This window comes from Channa argus, chromosome 6 (assembly GCF_033026475.1).
Source record: "Channa argus isolate prfri chromosome 6, Channa argus male v1.0, whole genome shotgun sequence".
NCBI classification, from domain to species: domain Eukaryota; kingdom Metazoa; phylum Chordata; class Actinopteri; order Anabantiformes; family Channidae; genus Channa; species Channa argus.
The window spans coordinates 8,134,498-8,153,939 of NC_090202.1; the positions used below are offsets into that span (position 1 = coordinate 8,134,498).

The 19,442-nt window shown below is 39.2% G+C and overlaps 2 protein-coding genes across 2 annotated transcripts; one reads left to right on the forward strand and one right to left on the reverse strand.

Moving 5' to 3' along the window:
- The first annotated feature begins 3,809 nt into the window (after window positions 1–3,809).
- Window positions 3,810–9,475, forward strand: LOC137129225 (extracellular calcium-sensing receptor-like). Its single transcript, XM_067508162.1, has 11 exons — window positions 3,810–3,823; window positions 5,492–5,662; window positions 5,830–6,136; window positions 6,463–6,549; window positions 6,643–6,750; window positions 6,860–7,026; window positions 7,185–7,662; window positions 7,777–8,004; window positions 8,123–8,246; window positions 8,355–8,827; window positions 8,918–9,475. The coding sequence occupies exons 1-11, from the start codon at window positions 3,810–3,812 to the stop codon at window positions 9,356–9,358; spliced, it is 2,598 nt and encodes an 865-aa protein (XP_067364263.1). The 3' UTR covers window positions 9,359–9,475.
- A 2,302-nt stretch (window positions 9,476–11,777) lies between these two features.
- LOC137129226 (extracellular calcium-sensing receptor-like) lies at window positions 11,778–17,735 on the reverse strand. Its single transcript, XM_067508163.1, has 12 exons — window positions 17,711–17,735; window positions 17,229–17,442; window positions 16,809–17,100; window positions 16,107–16,349; window positions 15,905–16,000; window positions 14,911–15,205; window positions 14,393–14,565; window positions 14,083–14,313; window positions 13,858–13,981; window positions 12,904–13,097; window positions 12,481–12,759; window positions 11,778–12,380 (listed from the first exon to the last, which is right to left on the reverse strand). Exons 1-12 carry the CDS (start codon window positions 17,733–17,735, stop codon window positions 11,952–11,954), a joined length of 2,595 nt encoding a protein of 864 aa, XP_067364264.1. The 3' UTR covers window positions 11,778–11,951.
- Window positions 17,736–19,442: the final 1,707 nt, after the last annotated feature.

Sequence of the window (19,442 nt, forward strand, 5' to 3'; positions counted from 1 at the left end):
ATCAGTATTTGTCATGTCATGACAGAGCTCCAGTTTCTGCTGATTTTAACATATTATTTATTCACATATTATATTATATAATTTAACATACATGTTGACACCACAACAAAAATGATTTGCACTCTTTGGGCTTCAGTGTTTCTACCCACAAGCCCACCTTAATACTTGAGGATTATCTACCACTCTTTCAATCCCGGATATCAGTATCTGGGATTTTGTATTAACTATTCTTTCATGACATCACTCTCAAGGAATAGCTGTATGTGTGTTACATTATTAGAAAGTGTTTTTAGATTATTCCATCTCCATCATTCAACAGTAAATAGGACTAAAACATACAAGTCCTTCAACCTGTTTGTCTCAACCCTCTCATACAACCCACAGAACTGTGTGTGGAGACAGCGCCATAGATCAAAAAATGAATAAACACATTTAGTTAAAATGTCATTGTGTCATGATCTGGCCCTCACATTCACTTCCTGTCCCCTGACTTTTATTTTGTACCCCTTTTCTCCGCTTGCTGTCCCCAACTCATTTCTCCAGCTTCACCTGTTGTTTTCACCTGTTCCCCTACCTTTTTAAACCCAGCTCTCCCCCTTGGTTCACTGTCAGATCATTGTCTTATTTTGCCTTTGTTATCTGTGCAAAATCCTGCCTCCAAGTTTACCTGTCTCATGGTTTTTGGATTCCTGACTCCCCTTCATGTGTCTTGGTCTGAGGTTTAATTTGATTGTCGTAGTAGTTCTCTGTCTGTGCACTTTTTGCTTGTGGGCTTGATTCGTTTTCTAGCGTGGGTTGGTTTAGCTTTTCAGTATTTGTTATTTCCTGGTATCACAGTTTTAATTGTCGTTAGATGATTCATTCTGCCCCTAGTTAGTTTACCTCATTCTTGCTGGCTTCTAGTTTTGGTTCTCCGATGGATATTCTTACTTTCTATAGCCCCGGTTTATGTTTAGGTTTCTCTGTTTGTATTAAGACTTATATTGTTTTTTTTATCTACCACCCGTTTAACCCATTATCTTCCATTCCGCCTTCTAGTTTGTAATTTCAGCCCTCGTTAAATTCCTCAATTCTTATGTCTGAGTTAATTCCTTGTTTTCTAGTTTTGAAGTCTGGGATTGTGCCAGTTTTGTCCTCCTTTTTATAAGAGTGAGTTAATGTTAGTTGTTGTCTTGTCTTTTGTTATATTCATAAATAAAGCTTTGATACCATACTCACCCTCTCTCCTTGTTGCACTTGGGTCCACCCTAAAAACCAACCCTGACATGTTGTTTTGCTTTAATTCACTGATTTGCCACATTACTTTTTACAACAAAGCAAAAACTTGAATCCTTGAGTGCTCTGCTTTGTAGACTCATCCATACTCCCCAATTCATATCAGATGACTGTATTATATTTACTATAGCTACTACACATTGGCTCATGTCATGTTGTTGTTGGCCGTTTTAGCCTGCTTGTCCAAACATCCTCCATATTTTATAGTAAGTTTCAGACAGTTCTCATTTCCAAGGTGTCGCAAAGTGCCGTTCTGTCCATTCCATTCTGCCCTACATTCTGACACTTGGGGTACGTGTTGGCATCAGTGGTCAACGCTCTGAGATTTTAGTCTAGTTCAATGGAAACCCAGACGCTTCAACATTTGATGGCTAAAGAAAAGACGTCGAATATGAAGTGAAAACGTCTAACAGGGAGGTGGTCTGGGTGGTGAATGTTACAAAAGACACAGGGCTTTTCCACAGGAGACTGGGCTGTGACTAGTGCGAGACGTTATAGTGATGATTGTAGTACTGTGTGTACTATTGTTTTCAGATGTAATTTGTCTTGTAACTTAACCTTACCCTAAGGTTTTTGTGGCTAACCCTAACCGATGTTGTCTCTTGGGTTAATCTTAGCCCGAAGTTGTTTTCCCTCATTGTAACACATTTTTTGTGTGCATATAAAGTCAATACCGTAACGTCAAAACGTGACGCTCCTGGAGCTTTCAATACAAATGAGAAAGTGTCCTTGCAGTGTTGGTATTCAATGCCGTGGTTCCCAGAGCATCACATAGTGGCACTCCTGCAGACTCCAAAAGTAAAGGTTGCCTGTGGTGTCAATATCATACACGTAAGGATGTACACAGCAGCACAACTTGACGCCCTAGGAAGCGTCAATATCTGATGCTGTGGGATGACATGTTGTAAGTTTACTTACGTGCTGTAGCAACTTTCTAGATCAGAGGCCGCAATGTGCTAAACAAAAACAGAAATAAAAGTAGAAAAAAAGAGGGCAGCTCAAAACAGAATTACAAGGGCATTATCAAACATATTAGCCAGACCTACTTTTTTTAAATAATAAGAGAAATATGAACTCTTTAATGTACATTAATTAAGTATATAATTAAGTATTACTTAAATGAGGCATGACCACTGATGATTTAATGTATGAAATAATTCAGGATTAATTATTATTCATGTTGTTCATCGTGGACAACTAATGACGCTATTGTGGATTTATTTCATTAGTTTAAATTTAATATATCGTCAGTTAATTAATAATTATTTTATATGCTTACTTGAGGAGGGGCAATCGTGTTAGTATTGGTGTAGTAATGATTAGGGAATTTTTCTTTAATTTGTTAATTTGCATTTATGCAATAAATGTAAAAAAATAAGAAGTTGAAACTGATTAAAAATCATTTAACAGCATGGTCCCTATATATCATTATGTCATGAAGCTGCATGTAAAATGATGCCTCTGATAACCAGTTAGATTAAAAATAAAAGTTTTATATTCCAAGGACAATAGGTGAGAGACTTCATAATTCTGCTTTATCTGGCCAGTTGAACACTATTGACAACCTTGTAAATTACATTTCAAAAATCAATATTTGGATGGATCCAAATTTTCTTAAGGTAAATAAGGATAAAACTTGTATTTGGACAAGCGAAAAGAGAATCTGGTTTCACATCTCGCTTGTCATTTTGTCAATAACTAAGAACTCACGAGTTCAATTTTGACAGAAATGTAATTTTTAAAGTATATATTTGAAATGTTATATTATTATAAATTCTAATCATCAAAGAGGTTTGACCTTGCTGCCAGCCAGTATTAACTCATTATCAGAGCACTAAAGCAGACTTTATCACTTTAGGAACATGGTCAAGCCTATTGTGTCACAGGAAACTATTTAAAAATGCATTTGTTTAACAGCCAGCATGTGTTTGACTACTGTAGTTCCTTTTGAGAAGAATCTGATTAAGCATTTTCAGCTGGTTTAAAACACAGGATCCTGACGATCCACCAGCTTCGTGTCAGTGTCAGAACTGACTCCTTTTAAATGACTTAACAGTTGGGCTACATCAGTGAGCACAGCTCACTTAAAATGACTGCTTGTTTTGTGCTGACTCTCAGCCTGTAACATGTGCTACTAACAGGAGTGTTAGTAGCTTTCTAATTTAATGTGTTTGCTTCTCATGTCATAGTTTGTCCATCAAAAGTTATCTTTACTTTTTTGGACCTGAGATTTGGACAAGGACACAAACACATTGAAATAGTAGAAGTGAACAAACAGACAAGAGAAAGACTGTGATGCCACCATAACAGATCTCCACTAAAAAGACCTTGAAACAAGTTATTCAATTCAATTCAACTTTATTTATATAGCGCCAATTCACAACAAAGTCATCTCAGGGCACTTTACAGAATAAAGTCAAGCTTATAAAGATTTATAACGAGAACCCAACAATTTCCCCTGGAGCAAGCAATAGGCAACAGTGGACGGCCATCTGCCTCGATCTACAGTACTGGCAGAGAGGAGTATAGGGATCATGGAGGCTAAATGGTTAGAATACATGAAAAATGTCTGTGAACTGTCATTTAAAAGTGAGGAAACAACTGACAAAAACATCAACGTCCTAACTTACACAAAGAAGTCAATTGAAAAGATGGTTTTCTATTTTTCCCCTCTTGCTCTTATCCTGTTTTCTATTTCTTTGTCTGCATTCTCTCCAACTCATTGTCTGTCTGGATGTCTCTACAGCATATTAACCTCTATGCTGTAATTTCCACTACTCATCACACTGTTATTGACTCGCTCGTAGCAGTTTGTATCTCTTTGTTAGAACCACTGTGGCTTTTTGTTATTTTACCACTTTGTCTCCACATTCTAGGGCTTCAGGCGAATTCACTGCGACACCCTCACTCTGGAGCTTCAATTATCTTGAGCTGAATATTCCTATGAGGAAAACTCTGACACAGTGTCATTACTGTTCACTTGAAATCACAACCGAAGTCATGCATTCCCCCCAGAGCACAGGATCCTTTGAGTCTCAGATTTTGTTAAATGTTTATTTACAAGAAAAGAAAACCACTGTGTATCGTACTGAGCTTTCTGTTATAAGACACCCTTTTCCCCCCTCTTCTGAGAGTCACACTGGGACATATTAAATGAATAAAGAACCTTATATGACCTGAGGCAGCACAACATACTCCACATTCTGTTTTGTAGCCTGCAGGGCTCGAGCTGATAATGATGTGCACAACACCCTAATGACTCATTTATCCCACTTTATTGAATCTCTTTAAACCCACATACACATACAAATTTTATTTAAGGCTTATTCTTACAGAAAATGTATCAAAAATGTCTGGATTCTGATGATGTAACCATGATTATGAAAGGAAATAAGAGTCATACTGTATATCAGCTATTAGTATAACAAATAAAATCAAATTAAATGTGCATTTAATACAAGCATGCAAATCATAGATCACTTTCTTTTTATCTTAATGAACAAATATGGTTTAATTGTTTCCATATGTTTGGCCCATCTGTAAATTCGCTCTCTCTGTTGTTCTCAGCTCGTTGTAATGTGTCTTTCTAAATGTTCATCAGTCCCTGGTGACAGGCTGCCACACGTGTCTTTATCAATTATAGTCAAGTGCTAATTTCAGGTCCTTGTCTTTGCAGTTACCTACTGTGAATCTGAGGGATCCTTTTCCATTGATAACAAGCTCTGGGGAAATTAGGTCATTTTGGAGGTTGTAATAGGAAGGCAAAGGACAATATATAGACTACAAAGCAGCACCTCTTACTTGTTATTAGGCTTGTCTCGGCTGTGTTAATGCCATGAGGATGCAGCGCTCTGAAAGAATGAGAAGTGTAAAAAAAAGATTTACCTTATATGTATGTTAATGTATTACCTTATATAATGTTAACAGGATCTTGATATATTATTTTCTGTGCATTAGTTTATATTTTATTACTGACCACCGACAAATTGCTGGATTGTTTAAATGTCATCATAATGCTTGATTGATTATTATCCTTTTGTGTGGACTATCCAATCATCTACTATTTGAACTGGTATAGACAAATATTTGATGCCTTCCTGCAGCTTAAAGACAGGATGAATTATTTTTGGTTGAGAAGAGGAGAACGTAACCTTTCATGGAGTAGAACTGAGTTTATGCTTTTGAGTCTCCTATGGTGCGGGACGTTTCCCTACAGCTGTCAACCAGACCAAAGCCAGCAATGTAAAATAATCCCTGGGTCGGGGTTCCTGCCTGTGCTGGAGAAAAAGGGGAACATCACCTTAGGGGGACTTTTTTCCCTTCATGATATGGTTGTGGAGCCAAGTCTGTCCTTTATGTCTAAGCCTCCTCCCACACAGTGCACCAGGTAAACAACTCTAAACTACAAAAACAACTGGCAACAACTCATAAAGTGATACCACGTTCTTTTAGTAGCGCTCCATAGTTATAATTAGGTTGAAAACTGTTTTTTTTTTTTTTTTTTTATTTGGCTCAAGATAGAGCATACAGTGTTCTCTTTATTCTCTTTTCCAGATTTAACTTTCGGACTTTCCGATGGATGCAAACTATGAGATTTGCCATCGAGGAGATCAACAGAGATGGCAAACTCCTTCCCAACATCACACTGGGCTATAAGATTTACGATTCATGCAGTTCACCCCATCAGGCTCTAAAGGCTGCAATGGAGTTAATGGGGAGTGAGAAGGGTGCAGGGGATGAGGAGGGAGAGACACAAGGTAAAAGCACCTGTCGTGGGACAGTACCAGCTGTGATAGGAGATGGAGGCTCCACTCAGTCTCTCGTAGTGGCCCGTTTCCTGGGAGTCTTCTACGTGCCACAGGTAAGTTTGCCATTGTCATTTAACAGCTGTGCATTAGAAAAAATTCTCCAGGTGATGTCATCTGGAGGTTTTCAGCTACAACCAGATACATTTCCATATAGGAAAGTCGTGGGGAATTTTAATACTATTTGAATGTACATGCCCCAAAACTAAAACTATGAGAAGCAAATTCAATTTTTTTTTTTTTTTTTTTTGTGAAACTGCCTTTTTAATTCTAGACAACTTATTTTAAATGTATTTTATGTTGGACTGAAATTTTTTATTTAATTTTTGGCTCACTAGATTATTGTATAATGAAATATCCTCATGTTTTGTTTTCCATTCAGGTTAGTTATTTTTCCAGCTGTGCTTGTCTCAGCAACAAAACGGAGTTTCCTGCTTTTTTAAGGACCATGCCCAGTGACTTCTTCCAGGTTAGAAGGCTTCCACAACGGATATCCACATTTTCACCTCTGAAATTATATAAATCTGCTTGTCTCTTTGATCTGTTTTCCCTATACCTCTAGGTAAATGCACTAGTGCAGCTTGTCAAGCATTTTGGTTGGACTTGGGTGGGTGTGATTGCTGGGGATGATGCCTATGGCCGTGGTGGGGCAAATATCTTTGCTAATGAGGTGGGTCACTTAATAACAATACATATTGTTATGTTTAATTTATACATTTTTCAGCCCTAGCAGATAAAATGAAGCAAGTCACTTCATTTGCTTCATCTTTTGCTCTTAGATCACAAAGTTAGGTGCTTGTGTTGCCCTCCATGAGATCATCCCTAAGAACCGGGCACACGCTGTCATTTCATCGGTTGTTTCCAAGATCCGATCCTCTGGGGCTCGCGTGATTTTAGTGTTTGCTGTGGAACAAGATGCAGCAGCACTGTTTGATCAAGCGCTCAGGCATGACACCTTCAGCTGTTCATCATCTCCCACGACACTATAGCAATTATAACACGATAAGTTCTGAATTTGCATTTCATCGTACACAGTTTTACAGAGTTTGTATTTCTGATATGTTATCATTGCAAAAATATCATTTAAATACATTTTGAATTTAGAGATGGGCTTACTGGGATACAGTGGCTGGCCAGTGAAGCTTGGAGCACAGCTGCTATTCTCTCCACCCCTAAAAAGTACCACCACGTCCTCCAGGGCTCTATGGGATTTGCCATTCGGCGAGCACACATCCCTGGATTGAAAGAGTTTCTCCTGCGCTTGCATCCCTCGAGCCCAGACGCCCTTGAAGATCCCTTCCTGAAACCATTTTGGGAAGAGGTCTTTCAATGCAGCCTGCATTTGCAGGCTGAAGGTCAGAATCATAATGTTGGAAGTAAACCTCCATGTTCGGGAGCAGAAAAGTTGGGTAATTTGACAAACATCTATTCAGATGTGTCACAGCTAAGGATTTCCTACAATGTCTACAAGGCGGTCTATGCCATTGCCCATTCACTCAAGGCAATGAGGAGCTGTGTAAAAGAAAAAGGGTCAGTTTCACTTCAGGCCTGTCCAGACACAGACAGCACCCAGCCATGGCAGGTACAGTCCCACATGTTCACTAAATCAGCCTAGATTAAAAATAGGTATAGTAATGTGAAACTGTTATTGATTATTACTACTTTAAAAAGATCATACATATTTCCCCCCCTTTAGCTACTTCATTACATAAAGCAGGTGGATTATTTGAACTCATTTGGTGATGAAATCAAGTTCGATAAGAATGGTGACCCTGCAGCCATGTATGACCTGATTAACTGGCAGCTGAAGAATGGTGAAATGGAGTTTTTCACTGTCGGCAAATTTGATGAGACGGCCACAGCTGCAAAGCAGAAACTCAAGATCCAGGAACAGGACATTGTATGGAATGGCAACCAAACCGAAGTACAGATCTCAAAACTATGTTTTGTTAATGGCATTTTGTGCACTATATATAAATGTATATATTCTCATTGTGGGACTATTTGTGACTAGTGTAGTATGTGTTTGCCTTTTTTCTTAGGTTCCCATGTCAGTATGCAGCAGCATTTGTCCCCCAGGTACCAGGAAGGCAATCAGACCTAATTTCCCTATCTGCTGCCATGATTGTGTGGTTTGTACAGCTGGGGAGATTAGCAATCAGACTGGTGAGGAAAGCCTACTTTTCCATGTATGTTTTAGAATGTGATCTGACAGCACAGCTTCAGAAGAAATGCTGCAGTATATCAGCTAAATAATTTCTGTCTTTCCTGTAGATGCCGTAGAGTGTGTGCGCTGCCTGCCAGAGTTCTGGTCCAATGTTGACAGGACAGCCTGTATCCCAAAACAGGTGGAGTTCCTTTCCTTCAATGACACCATGGGCATCATCCTAATGACTATTTCCCTCATTGGCTCCATCTGCACTTGTGTTGTGGTTTTCATATTCTCCTGTCACAGAACTACCCCAATTGTCAAGGCCAACAACTCTGAGCTGAGCTTCCTGTTGCTCTTCTCTTTGGCTTTGTGTTTCCTGTGCTCCCTGGCTTTCATCGGCCGACCCTCTGAGTGGTCCTGCATGCTGCGACACACAGCATTTAGCATCACCTTTGTCCTCTGCATCTCTTGTGTTCTCGGAAAAACTATAGTTGTGTTAATGGCCTTTAAAGCTACACTTCCTGGACGTAATGTAATGAAATGGTTTGGTCCTGGACAGCAAAAGACAATCATTACTATTTGTACACTTGTTCAAGTAAGATTTTTTTTTTTCTAAAATTTGCAATGGATTGCTAAGGAGACACTTATTTGTGTGTTTAAAAAAGCCATGTTTCTTTTTATGCAGGTAATTATCTGTACTGTGTGGCTGGCTGTCGCTCCCCCAACTCCACAGCAACAGATGCCACATGAGAGCGCTATTATCATTCTCTTGTGTGACGAAGGTTCACCCATAGCATTTGGTCTTGTCCTGGGCTACATTGGTCTGCTGGCCTGTCTCTGCCTTCTCTTGGCCTTCCTGGCAAGGAAGCTCCCGGACAACTTCAACGAGGCCAGACTCATCACGTTCAGCATGCTTATTTTTTGTGCCGTGTGGGCAGCCTTCGTTCCAGCCTACCTTACCTCTCCAGGAAAGTATTCCATAGTCACAGAGGTGTTTGCTATCTTGGCCTCCAGTTATGGACTTCTGGGCTGCATCTTTGCACCAAAGTGCTACATAATCCTTCTAAGGCCAGAAAAGAACACTAGAAAACACCTGATGTCCAAAGTCGTCATAGACAAATTTTAGGGGATTGTGTTCATTCAGTGGACTTTTTATTTGCTGCTTTTATTTGCTATTTTTTATATGAATGAAATGAAACTCCATGTAAAGTGAGGACATTTGAGGGAAAGCTGTGTGCAATTGGTGAAGGAGACAAGCTTATTAAACTTAATGTACTTGAGTGTATCCACCAGATGGTGGTGTTGTGCTGTCAGTGCCGCCTGTCATTGTTACATCAGGACATATGAAACCATGCTCTCACACACCTTTGTTTTCGCAAATAAGTTTTTCCAATGTATTAAAGCCGTTGACTTTAGTCACATTCAATTTCAAGGATGCAGTTACCCTATAACATAAAACAATATAATTGTCTTGAATCAACTGCAAGACCTGTCTTGCACATTGAGACTAGAAATGTGAAGGACAGCTAAATGCAACAACTAAAAAGGATTTGGCACTAGTTTCCAATGATGAGGCCCAGGGTCTCTGAGCTATGGTCTGTGGAACCCCTAGCAGTCACTGGTTAATTAAATTTTCATATACCAGAGATCTTTACATATAAACATCATGCTGGGCTGTTTCCTACAATAACAAAGTAAAGCTCCATACATTTTTGGCTCTCCACTGCTGCTTGCAGGCTAACATTGATTATCCACTGATTGATCTATTGTTCCTCCTGAGGCAGAGGAATAATTTAGAAGAGAGAGCAACATTGTGTCTCTGAAATCCATCAGGGACTGACAAAGGGGAATGGTGCTGGGAAGGTCAGATGGGCAGAAGCATTTTATTGACACTGTAATACTGGATCTACATTTATTTCCAACCTTAATCCTTCTTTGTTGCATTTTTATCAGTAATTTCTCTTTCCTGCATTTAAAATTCCAGTGGCTTTAGGACAGCAGATTGATTTCTCCTCATGATGCACAGTTTCTATTTCATTACAAAGAGTACTGCTTCAGATCATAGCACTACTTGCTTGATTTAACCAAAGAAACTCGAATATATTTTCTCCATTTAAGGGTTAAGTAATATTTTTTTTAGTTTGAATGAAAGAACACATTTTTTTTTCTTAATAAAACAAATGAGTAATACAAAGTAAAAATGAGCCTTATCTGTGTAAAATATATTTCCAGAGGGATTAAGTGTGGAAGACTAGTAGTCAGAAAGAGCTCTTTTGAGAAATGCTGCCAAAAGATATGTAAAACAATGAGATGACTGGCTGATAGTGGATGTTAGTTAGTTATTAGTTGTTTAAAAGCAGAAATCATTTATTATTCCCTTATTCTGTATATTGGTTTTCGATTTACTCAATGTTGGCATCAGTCAGTACTTTATGACGCAAATGCTGACCAAAATGTTTTTGTTAATAACTAAAGAAATGTCCCTTTACAGATAGACAACAGTTTACTTGTACAGAGAAAGGTTAGAAAAGTAATACAAAACTATTGGGTCAAGAATATTGAGATGATACTGTATTTTAAGGGAGGCAGGTTTAGCAGATACAGAAAGGTTAAAAAAATAATAGAATAATGTTCATGTAGCTTAATGGTCTCAAAAGGTAGTTTGTGAGTTGTGCAGCAAATATTCTGTTAGGTTGTTGCTCCCGCAAAAGACACATCTGAATATCTCTGTAAAAACCCAAAAACCCAAAACTTTTTATGAAAAGCAGCCGTAGCTGTAGGATAATTGCATTTTATTGTGAGGTGCAGTGAGAATTAAAGGTTTTAAAGGGCATGAGCCTTTGCATGAGCCTACACAGTTGAATGAATATTTATTTTGCCCAGTGAACTAAATCTTTTCATTATTATGGCATTTTGTCAGTTTTCTCTATGGAAAGTCTTGTCATGTACTTTCAAATCCAACATTCTTCTACCTGTTATGTAGTGAGAACCAGTGTCACAGAGGTGACAAGCACCACAGAAAATACAGCAGAAACTTATGGCCCTGTGATAATAACACAATTCACTGGGGCCCCTGTGGTTGGCTTGATTATACAGGGTAAGGAAAGATTAGAAGGTCGCAAGAATTCCCTGAAATTGAAGTAGCTGTAGTTATGATGGCTTTATTTTGATATAGTATGAGTCACTATGCTAATCTAATTGCCAGATTCCTGTTTGGGTAATATGCAAAGGGAGTACTGATAAGAAATGTGTTGACAGAATGCAGTCGAGAGACAGCAATACAGAATTTCTCAGTAATATGTATGAGAGCGAACAATTCTCCAATTATTTAACACAAAAACTCACACATGTACTGTCTGTTGAGTGATTACATGCAGACTGTCAGGTTCAAATCACACTCTCAAATCCCATGAGCTTATAATGGAATGAAATCTTTGTTTTCATTTATGCAGAGTTTTATTTTTTCTGCAGCAAATTCCACCGCAACACTTTTGTCTTAGTACAGTTCTTAGTACATGAGTAACAAACAGTAGCAACTTATCATATTCAAAAATCATTTGTAATAGTATTAAAAACCACAGTTAAATTAATTTCAATATTATTTTCTATTCATTTGTATTTTCTGCATGTGAGTCTGATTATAGTCATTGTATATGTCAACAGTCGTTGCAAATTGTTTTCAATTTCATGTTAAATCTTTTATGCCTTAGCTTATTGACCTATCGGGCCATCAGGTGTTTTTTGGTATTTTTCTCAGGTCTCAGAAGAAGAATAAAACACTTTGGGGCAAAGATACAGAACAAAAGGCCATAAGTTGAGGCCAAGATGGCAAAAATCTCCACTGCCACAGTGTACTTCCCAGGAGAGCTAATGTACGCTGGTACAAAGGCCACCCAGACAGCACAGAAGATCAGCATGCTGAAGGTGATCAGTTTGGCTTCATTAAAGTTGTCAGGGAGTTTTCTAGCTAGGAAGGCCAGGAGGAGGCAGAGACAGGCCAATAGGCCGATGTAGCCCAGAACAAGTGAGAATCCCACCACAGAGCCTGTAGCACATTCCAGTATGATTTTGGGTCCCCAGTTGTCCACACTGTCTCTTTCTGCAGGCTGAGGAGGAGCCAGGCTCAGCCACAGCACACAGATTAGCACCTGCACCATTGAGGTTGGTTCATGAAATGGAGATGACAATATGTTTAGTATACAAAGCATAGAGCACATGAAAGTACTACAGTCTTTAAAGTTGAATCACCTGTACCAGGGTGCAGATGGAGATGCCCAACCTCTGCTGAGCAGGCCCAACATAACGCATCAGGCTTTGCCCTGGCAGTGTGGAACGGAAGGCCACCAGGACCACCACAGTGCGGCTCAGCAGGCAGGAGATACACAACACAAAGCTGATGCCAAACAGTGAATGTCTCAGCATACAGGACCAAGCTACTGGCTGTCCAATGAAAGCCAGCGCACATAAGAAACACAACTTGAGAGACACCAGGAGCATGAAGCTCACCTCTGAGTTGTTGGCTCGTACCTAAGGGAGGGAGTTTGAAGTAAGGACACACAGATAAGATGCTTTGTGCTGTGTAATGTGGTATTTTTTAAATGTAGGGATCATTACAAGATTGTTCACTAAGCATAAGTTTTGGAGCTCATCTGAGAAGATGCCTCACTTTACCAATGGTGTGTGACGGTAGTGAAGGAAGGTGGCAAATGTAGCAGCTGTCAGTGCTGTTCCAACAGCTGAGACAATGGAAAGGATGATTCCCATGGTGTCACTGAAAGAAAGGAAATCCACCTGCTGGGGAATGCAGACTGTGTGGTTTGAGCTGGACCAGAACCGCTCAGGACACCGAATACACTCTGACGATCCTGTTTAGAAACAACAGAGAAAGAGAGCACAAGAGAGATGGGTCTCGTGGATATTTTTATTCTTTTCCTTGGACCTTTCCAACAGGCTTCCACAAGCCAATAAGGGTGTAAAACTAATACAGCTAAAATTATTTGAAAAAGATGCCCTTTGTAAGAAAACGTTTAATTTTAAAAATTGTAAATAAACCAAAACTATTTTAGCAGAGCCCCAATAAAAATACAAAACCCTAAATTATGTCTCTTTAAACGATGAAAACAGGATTTCAAAACCATTGGAATCATGGTTGTATATGGAAAAATGATGGAATAGAGATAAGAAACAGACATAAACAAAACCTTCTTCACTAGAGATTTGAGCGTTTAAATATTATTATGACTCGTATTATTATTATTATTTTAAATGCAAACTATCTGCGCTTTTCTCATGAGCCCTATTAATTTTCTGAAGGCAGAAATCCTAAATAAACACCCTGCTTTGTTTTTAAAGCCCTTCTTATAAGGCTTATTTTGGTCTGATTTTTACAGGTTAAACTACATAAAAATCCCTTTCTCTTCACACACTTTATTTTATATGAGTATAAGTATAACAGGTTTTGAAGTATAAAATTTGCTGTTACCTGTTTGACTTTACAGCATTAATCCAAATGCCTAGTATGGGCTTAGGGATGGTTACTAATTTATATATTGATAAATTTTTTAGGTATTAATTTATTAATTTAAAATATTTGTTAAACCTAATAAAAGTGACACTCCAAAGTACCTGTTGTGTTGCTAATCTCTCCATCAGCACAAGGCAGGCAGTCAAAGCAGCACACAGGCCTCCCTTTCTGCACAGCTTTCCTTGTACCAGGAGGACAAGGACTGCTACACACAGACACAGGGACCTAGGATCACGTAATGGAGATGTATTACAGTAATATTCAGAATTCACAATGGTTACGATTCTTAAATTATAGACTTTGAAGAACTCTATATAAATGAATACCCTGTGTCTGCTTCCTCCCCCCCACACCACTCGCTCCATATCAATCTGAAACTGGCCATCTGACATTTGAGAGGACATAAAATGTCCAACAGTGACAAACTGCCCTGCACCCTGGGCTGTCACGTGCCAGTTGATGATATCGTATGAGGCAGGTGGGTCTCCGTTCTGGTCAAAGTTGATCCATTCCTTCAAAGGTGTAGTAAAGTTCACGTGCCGCAGGTAGTGGGCTATCTGAGATAGAGTAAAGTAGCTGCTTACGTCTTCTGAAAAGAACATGTATGGCATCAAAAAATAGCAGAATTTAATTTACTTGCACAGGCTGCAGTTTTTGGACATCTGGACATTGGCCTTCCAAGAAAGGACCTTTTCCAGGTTCACAGGACAGCATTTCTTTGATTGCATAAGCAATAGCGTACACAGCCTTGTAGACATTATACGTGATCCTTAGTTGGGATACATCTGCATACACACTCTTCCCAGTTTCTACAAGTGACTCATTACAGAGGAAAGATAAGCTAGTAAATAATAATTTCAGTCAAAAAGACATTCATTATCTGAAATCGCTTAACCTGTGTACACTCACAGGAGGCTGGAGTCTATCCCAGCTGTTTTAGAGTTACAAATTAACCTAGCATGCATGTCTTTGGACTGTGGGAAGAAAATACCCGGAGGAAACCTACGACATGCAAACTCCACACAGAAAGGCCACAGTGAGTTGGGGATGCTAACCTGCAACCTTCTAGCTTCCACCATAGTGCTGCCCAAGACAATAATACTGCACATTAATTTTAAAAAATGTAAAAGTTTGTGAATATTTCTTTCGCTCACCTATGTCCTCTGAGCCTGAACACAATTTCCTTCCAAGACCAGCACTAAGAGAGCATCCAAACAATGTTTCCCACAGTTCCTTCAAGAAAGGATCAGATGAACTCAGGTTGGGATTAAGACGAGTCAGAAAGGGTCCCAGTCCAGGGATATCAGCCCTCCGCAGAGCAAATCCTATTGTCCCAGCCAATGAGGGAAGGTTACTAGGGACTGAAATACCGCTGTATGTAGCCCAGGCATCATTAGCGATCCACTGTTTATCAGTTACTTTCTGTTCAACCACTTCCTCAAACAAAGCCTGGCAAAGAGATGAACAAAAAGCAGTGTCTCATGAGCGACTGTATCTAGTTTCCATAATATATATTTAAATCTATGGTGCCAGTCAACCTGGCACACCCAAAATTTTCAGATGTAGCTGTACTAAGAAAGTATGACATGTGACCTGGACCTACTGCATTGGGTATGACCAGTGAAATTTCAGCCACAACCCCTAGCTAAGAACATTACCACAGAATACACATGTAGATATGTACAAAACTAAATTTAATCATAACTAAAAGTTCACTTTTTAAAAATAACATAATTCTAAAGGATCAATTCCCTCAATTAAAGCACAGCTCATGAGTTGAGTTTATGGTGCTTGTGGCTAGTTTGTGGCCACTCCATCAACCAGATGCCGTGGAAATTATAAAGCTGTTTAAATTCTAGGGCATGATGGGAGAAGAAGGATTGGCTAAAAAAATTGGGACTGGCTTTATTATAGTAGTTAACCACAGGAATGAGACATTTATTATCAGTGCAATAAAACCAACAACTAATTTTTCACTGTTTGGTCAACACCAATCAGCTAAAAAAATTAAGGCTCATTAACCTGGTAGTTTACTTTCTGTTCTGAAAAACAATATCTACGGCACACTCAGTTTTTTCTAAAGCACAATCAAAGTTTTCTTCTGGCTACAATAGTAGTTTAATGTGAAAATGAAAGTGATTAAAATACCTTTGCATCTGGAACTATAAGAAATGTTACCACAACCTTGGCAGTGGATTTCTGAATGGATTCAACAATCCTTCGCATTGTAATCTTTGGATAGTCCTTGAGATGAAAAATAGATTAGTAGAAAGCAACAAAATGGCATGTGAGATAACTGAACAGAAAGTGATGGGTATGTAGTCATAATAGAATTGAAACATTTTATCACCTTTGGAATTGTTTCATAGTAGGCAACACACACGTCAGTTCCCCTGAGTGCCTCCATTAACATCTGAATCCCAAATCTGCCAAAGTCATCATCTGCAGACACCAGCCCAACCCACGTCCATCCCATCAAGCACAGCAGCTCAGCCATTGCCTTCGCCTCTGCAGCATCACTGGCCATGGTGCGGAAGAACAGTGGATACCTCCTCTTATCACTCAAACACCCACAGGACGCAAAGTAGCTCACCTGTGAGGAATAAATGGTTATTATGTGATAAGGATAGAAATACACATTCATTAAGTTCTATCAGGCATCCTAAAAAACAATACTTTGCAATGAAACCACGTTAACTGTTTTGAGATGTGAGCAGCTACTGTAAAGTATTTTCAAAAAATCTGCTTCACTTTATAAAGCACGTGGATCTGTCCTTTTTTTTTGGAGCTTTACAAAGATATGAGATATGAGCAGGGAGAGAAAATCCTCACTAACTCAAAGATATCTTGACAACTTAAGAGAGTTAAAGATAGATGTATTGGTGATTGAATACATGAGGTGCATCCTGTAAGGCAGCAATGTAAGACTTTGCAGACCAAACACGAATTCAGCAGAGAAAAATGACATATGCTCTTGTAATTCAGTATTTCACAGCAAAACTAACAAGCACATGAATCATTGTTGTGTTTCCAGTGCATCAATTATCCTCACCATGGGTATATCAAACACTCCAAGGGTGTTTGCCACAGTAATGGAGGCTGAAGTGCGTGAATCACCAACAATAACTGGCACTGTAGGCACAGATCCACATTCGGAGTTTTCCAGATAAACATCTTGTCCAGTTACCAGAGCCATGGCTGCTGACAGTGTGGAGCTCTCTGCTAAGCAAGTGTCAGCTGCAAGGTAGCCAAGCGTGAAGTTGGGTAGGAAGTCGGTGTTATTGTTAATTTGCTCCACTGCAAAGATCATAGCCTGAAGCCAGCGATAAGCTCGCTGGTTAAAACTGCAAACAGACAAGTGACAAGAAGACCATCAGAAACAATCACATGTGGTGACAGAGTGAGAGAGAGAGAGTGTGTGTGTGTCTGTGTGGGTTCCAATGAGAAAAATACATATTCTTTAAAATCTTACATTTCACAGGAAGCATTAACTTTTTCACTTTGATATTCCAACTCAGGCTGAGGTGCCTTCACATGAACAGGGAACAGGCCTCCGATCACTACATCTCCTGCCCGATAAACACTGTCTGGAATAAATTTTACCATCAGCTGGCAGGAATCCCCTCCATAAACCCCCTGGGCAATCCCAGAAAGGCAGCCGAGAAGCAGCAGACAGATGTGCCTCACTTGGAAGATGGGAGCAAAGTGAAAAATGAAGAACAAAGTATAAACAGCATTGATTAGTTAATACTTGAGACATGAACACATAAATACAGGAAAGCAACAGTGATGGAGCAACTGCCAAAATAAACTAAATCATGTAGAGAAACTTTGTGACCATTTTTCTTGAGGGAACAGAGCAAACAACACATTTTGCAAATGAAGAGTTAGATTCTTTTTCCTGTTGTGAACAGAGACTCATACCTCAACTCAGTAACATGGAGGGAAACTTACTTTGAGTGAAGTGGTTGTGGGTCATTTCTTATCACACCAAAAGAAGCAGCAGGACGGTGATGCATCTGATATAGAGAAATCACCACCACTTGGGATAGGAATCTAAATCAGGGTTAGCAGGAGGAGAAAATTGGTTTGTTATTGAAAGGAGAGAATGCAGGAGACAGTAATTTAGAGTTAACACAGTAATAGAGCAAAACCCAGGTGTGTTGATTCAGATCACCAGGGAAAGCCACTTCAAAATAGGTGATGCAACTGTAATTTAATTAAATATTCAATGTCATTCTGATACTATATCTTACCTGTTCTCTGAAGCCCACCAAGGACTGACAAAAGGAAAAGCTTCTAGAAAGGTTAAATGGTCAGTAGTGTTTTATTGACACTCGAACACATTTACAATGACTCTTTTTTTTGCTTTTTCTCTCTATGCTGCATTACACATTTCATTGGTTAAAAGACAGCAGATTGATTGCTCTTGATAGCCCTCTTTGCTTGATTTAATTAAGAAAACAAGTAGTAGGCCCCTATATCTGAGTGCAATTGTGGTGCAGGACCGGTTGTCTACCAATTTCACAGTTGTTGGTTCAATCCCCAACTCCTCCCATCATATGTCAAAGTCTCCTTCCCCATTGGTGTGAAATGGGTGAATAAGAAGCAGTTTAAAGCGCTTTGAGTGCTAATAGGTACAAAAGTGCAGACCATTTACCATTTTAATATTATTAGTAGTAATTTAATAGTGCGTATTGAAATGCCAGATACTTAGTCAGTGTTTGCTTCTCAATCTCATCAGCCAGTTATTCTGCTGTTCCCAGCTTAACTTCTGTCTCATCCTACCATTTCTGTTCCTACCACAAGGTTGTCACCAGCTCATTCTGTGCTTAAATTCCAATTTCCCTGGCCAGCACTTTAGCTGTTCCCAGCTGAGTTTTGGTCACATCCAGCCATTCCTATTAGTGGCACCAGGTTCACCTTATTCCGTGTCAAGCTATTTTCCCAACCAGTGGTCTCTTGAGGCCCTGTAGGCAAAAATGTATGCAAAATAAAACCACTATACTTCAAATATGGAAAAAACTTTAAAATACACACCACACCACACTGCACATGGCACAATAACTTACAGTAATACATCAATGATTTATAGTAGACTTGTTCAAATTTCTTTGTATTTAAATTCAATAACTTAACATTCATAGTTTGACAGTTGGACACAGATTTCATTAGTTTACCACAGAAAAAGTATTGTCCGAGTTAGCTGATTATTTGTAGCCTGTTACCTAAGCTAATAAGTTGACTTCTGGTGACTCCAGCAAAGCTGTACACATTAGGCTGCTCTGCTAATTTAGTTTGCCAAGTTAACTCATGTTAAACAAAACAAAAGAAACGTTCTGTTATTCAACTGTCTCTTTACCACAATTAAAGCTACACTAGCAGCATTTATCTAATGCTATTTAGTTTATATATGTGTATGCGTTATGCAACCAGAAGGGGCACAAGCCAGTGTCTTCTTGTGTCAGTCCCAAGTGTGGATAAATACAGAGGGTTGTGTCAGGACGGGCATCCAACATGCAAATCATGACCTCCACACCGAATCTGACTTCCCTACCGGATCGGTCGAGGCCCGGGTTAAAAACGAACACCACGGCTGTTGACCTACAGGGTGCCGTTGGAAATTGAGCTACTGTTGGCCCAAGAAGCAGAGGAGGAAGGTGTGTTAGTAGGCAGAGAGAGAAGA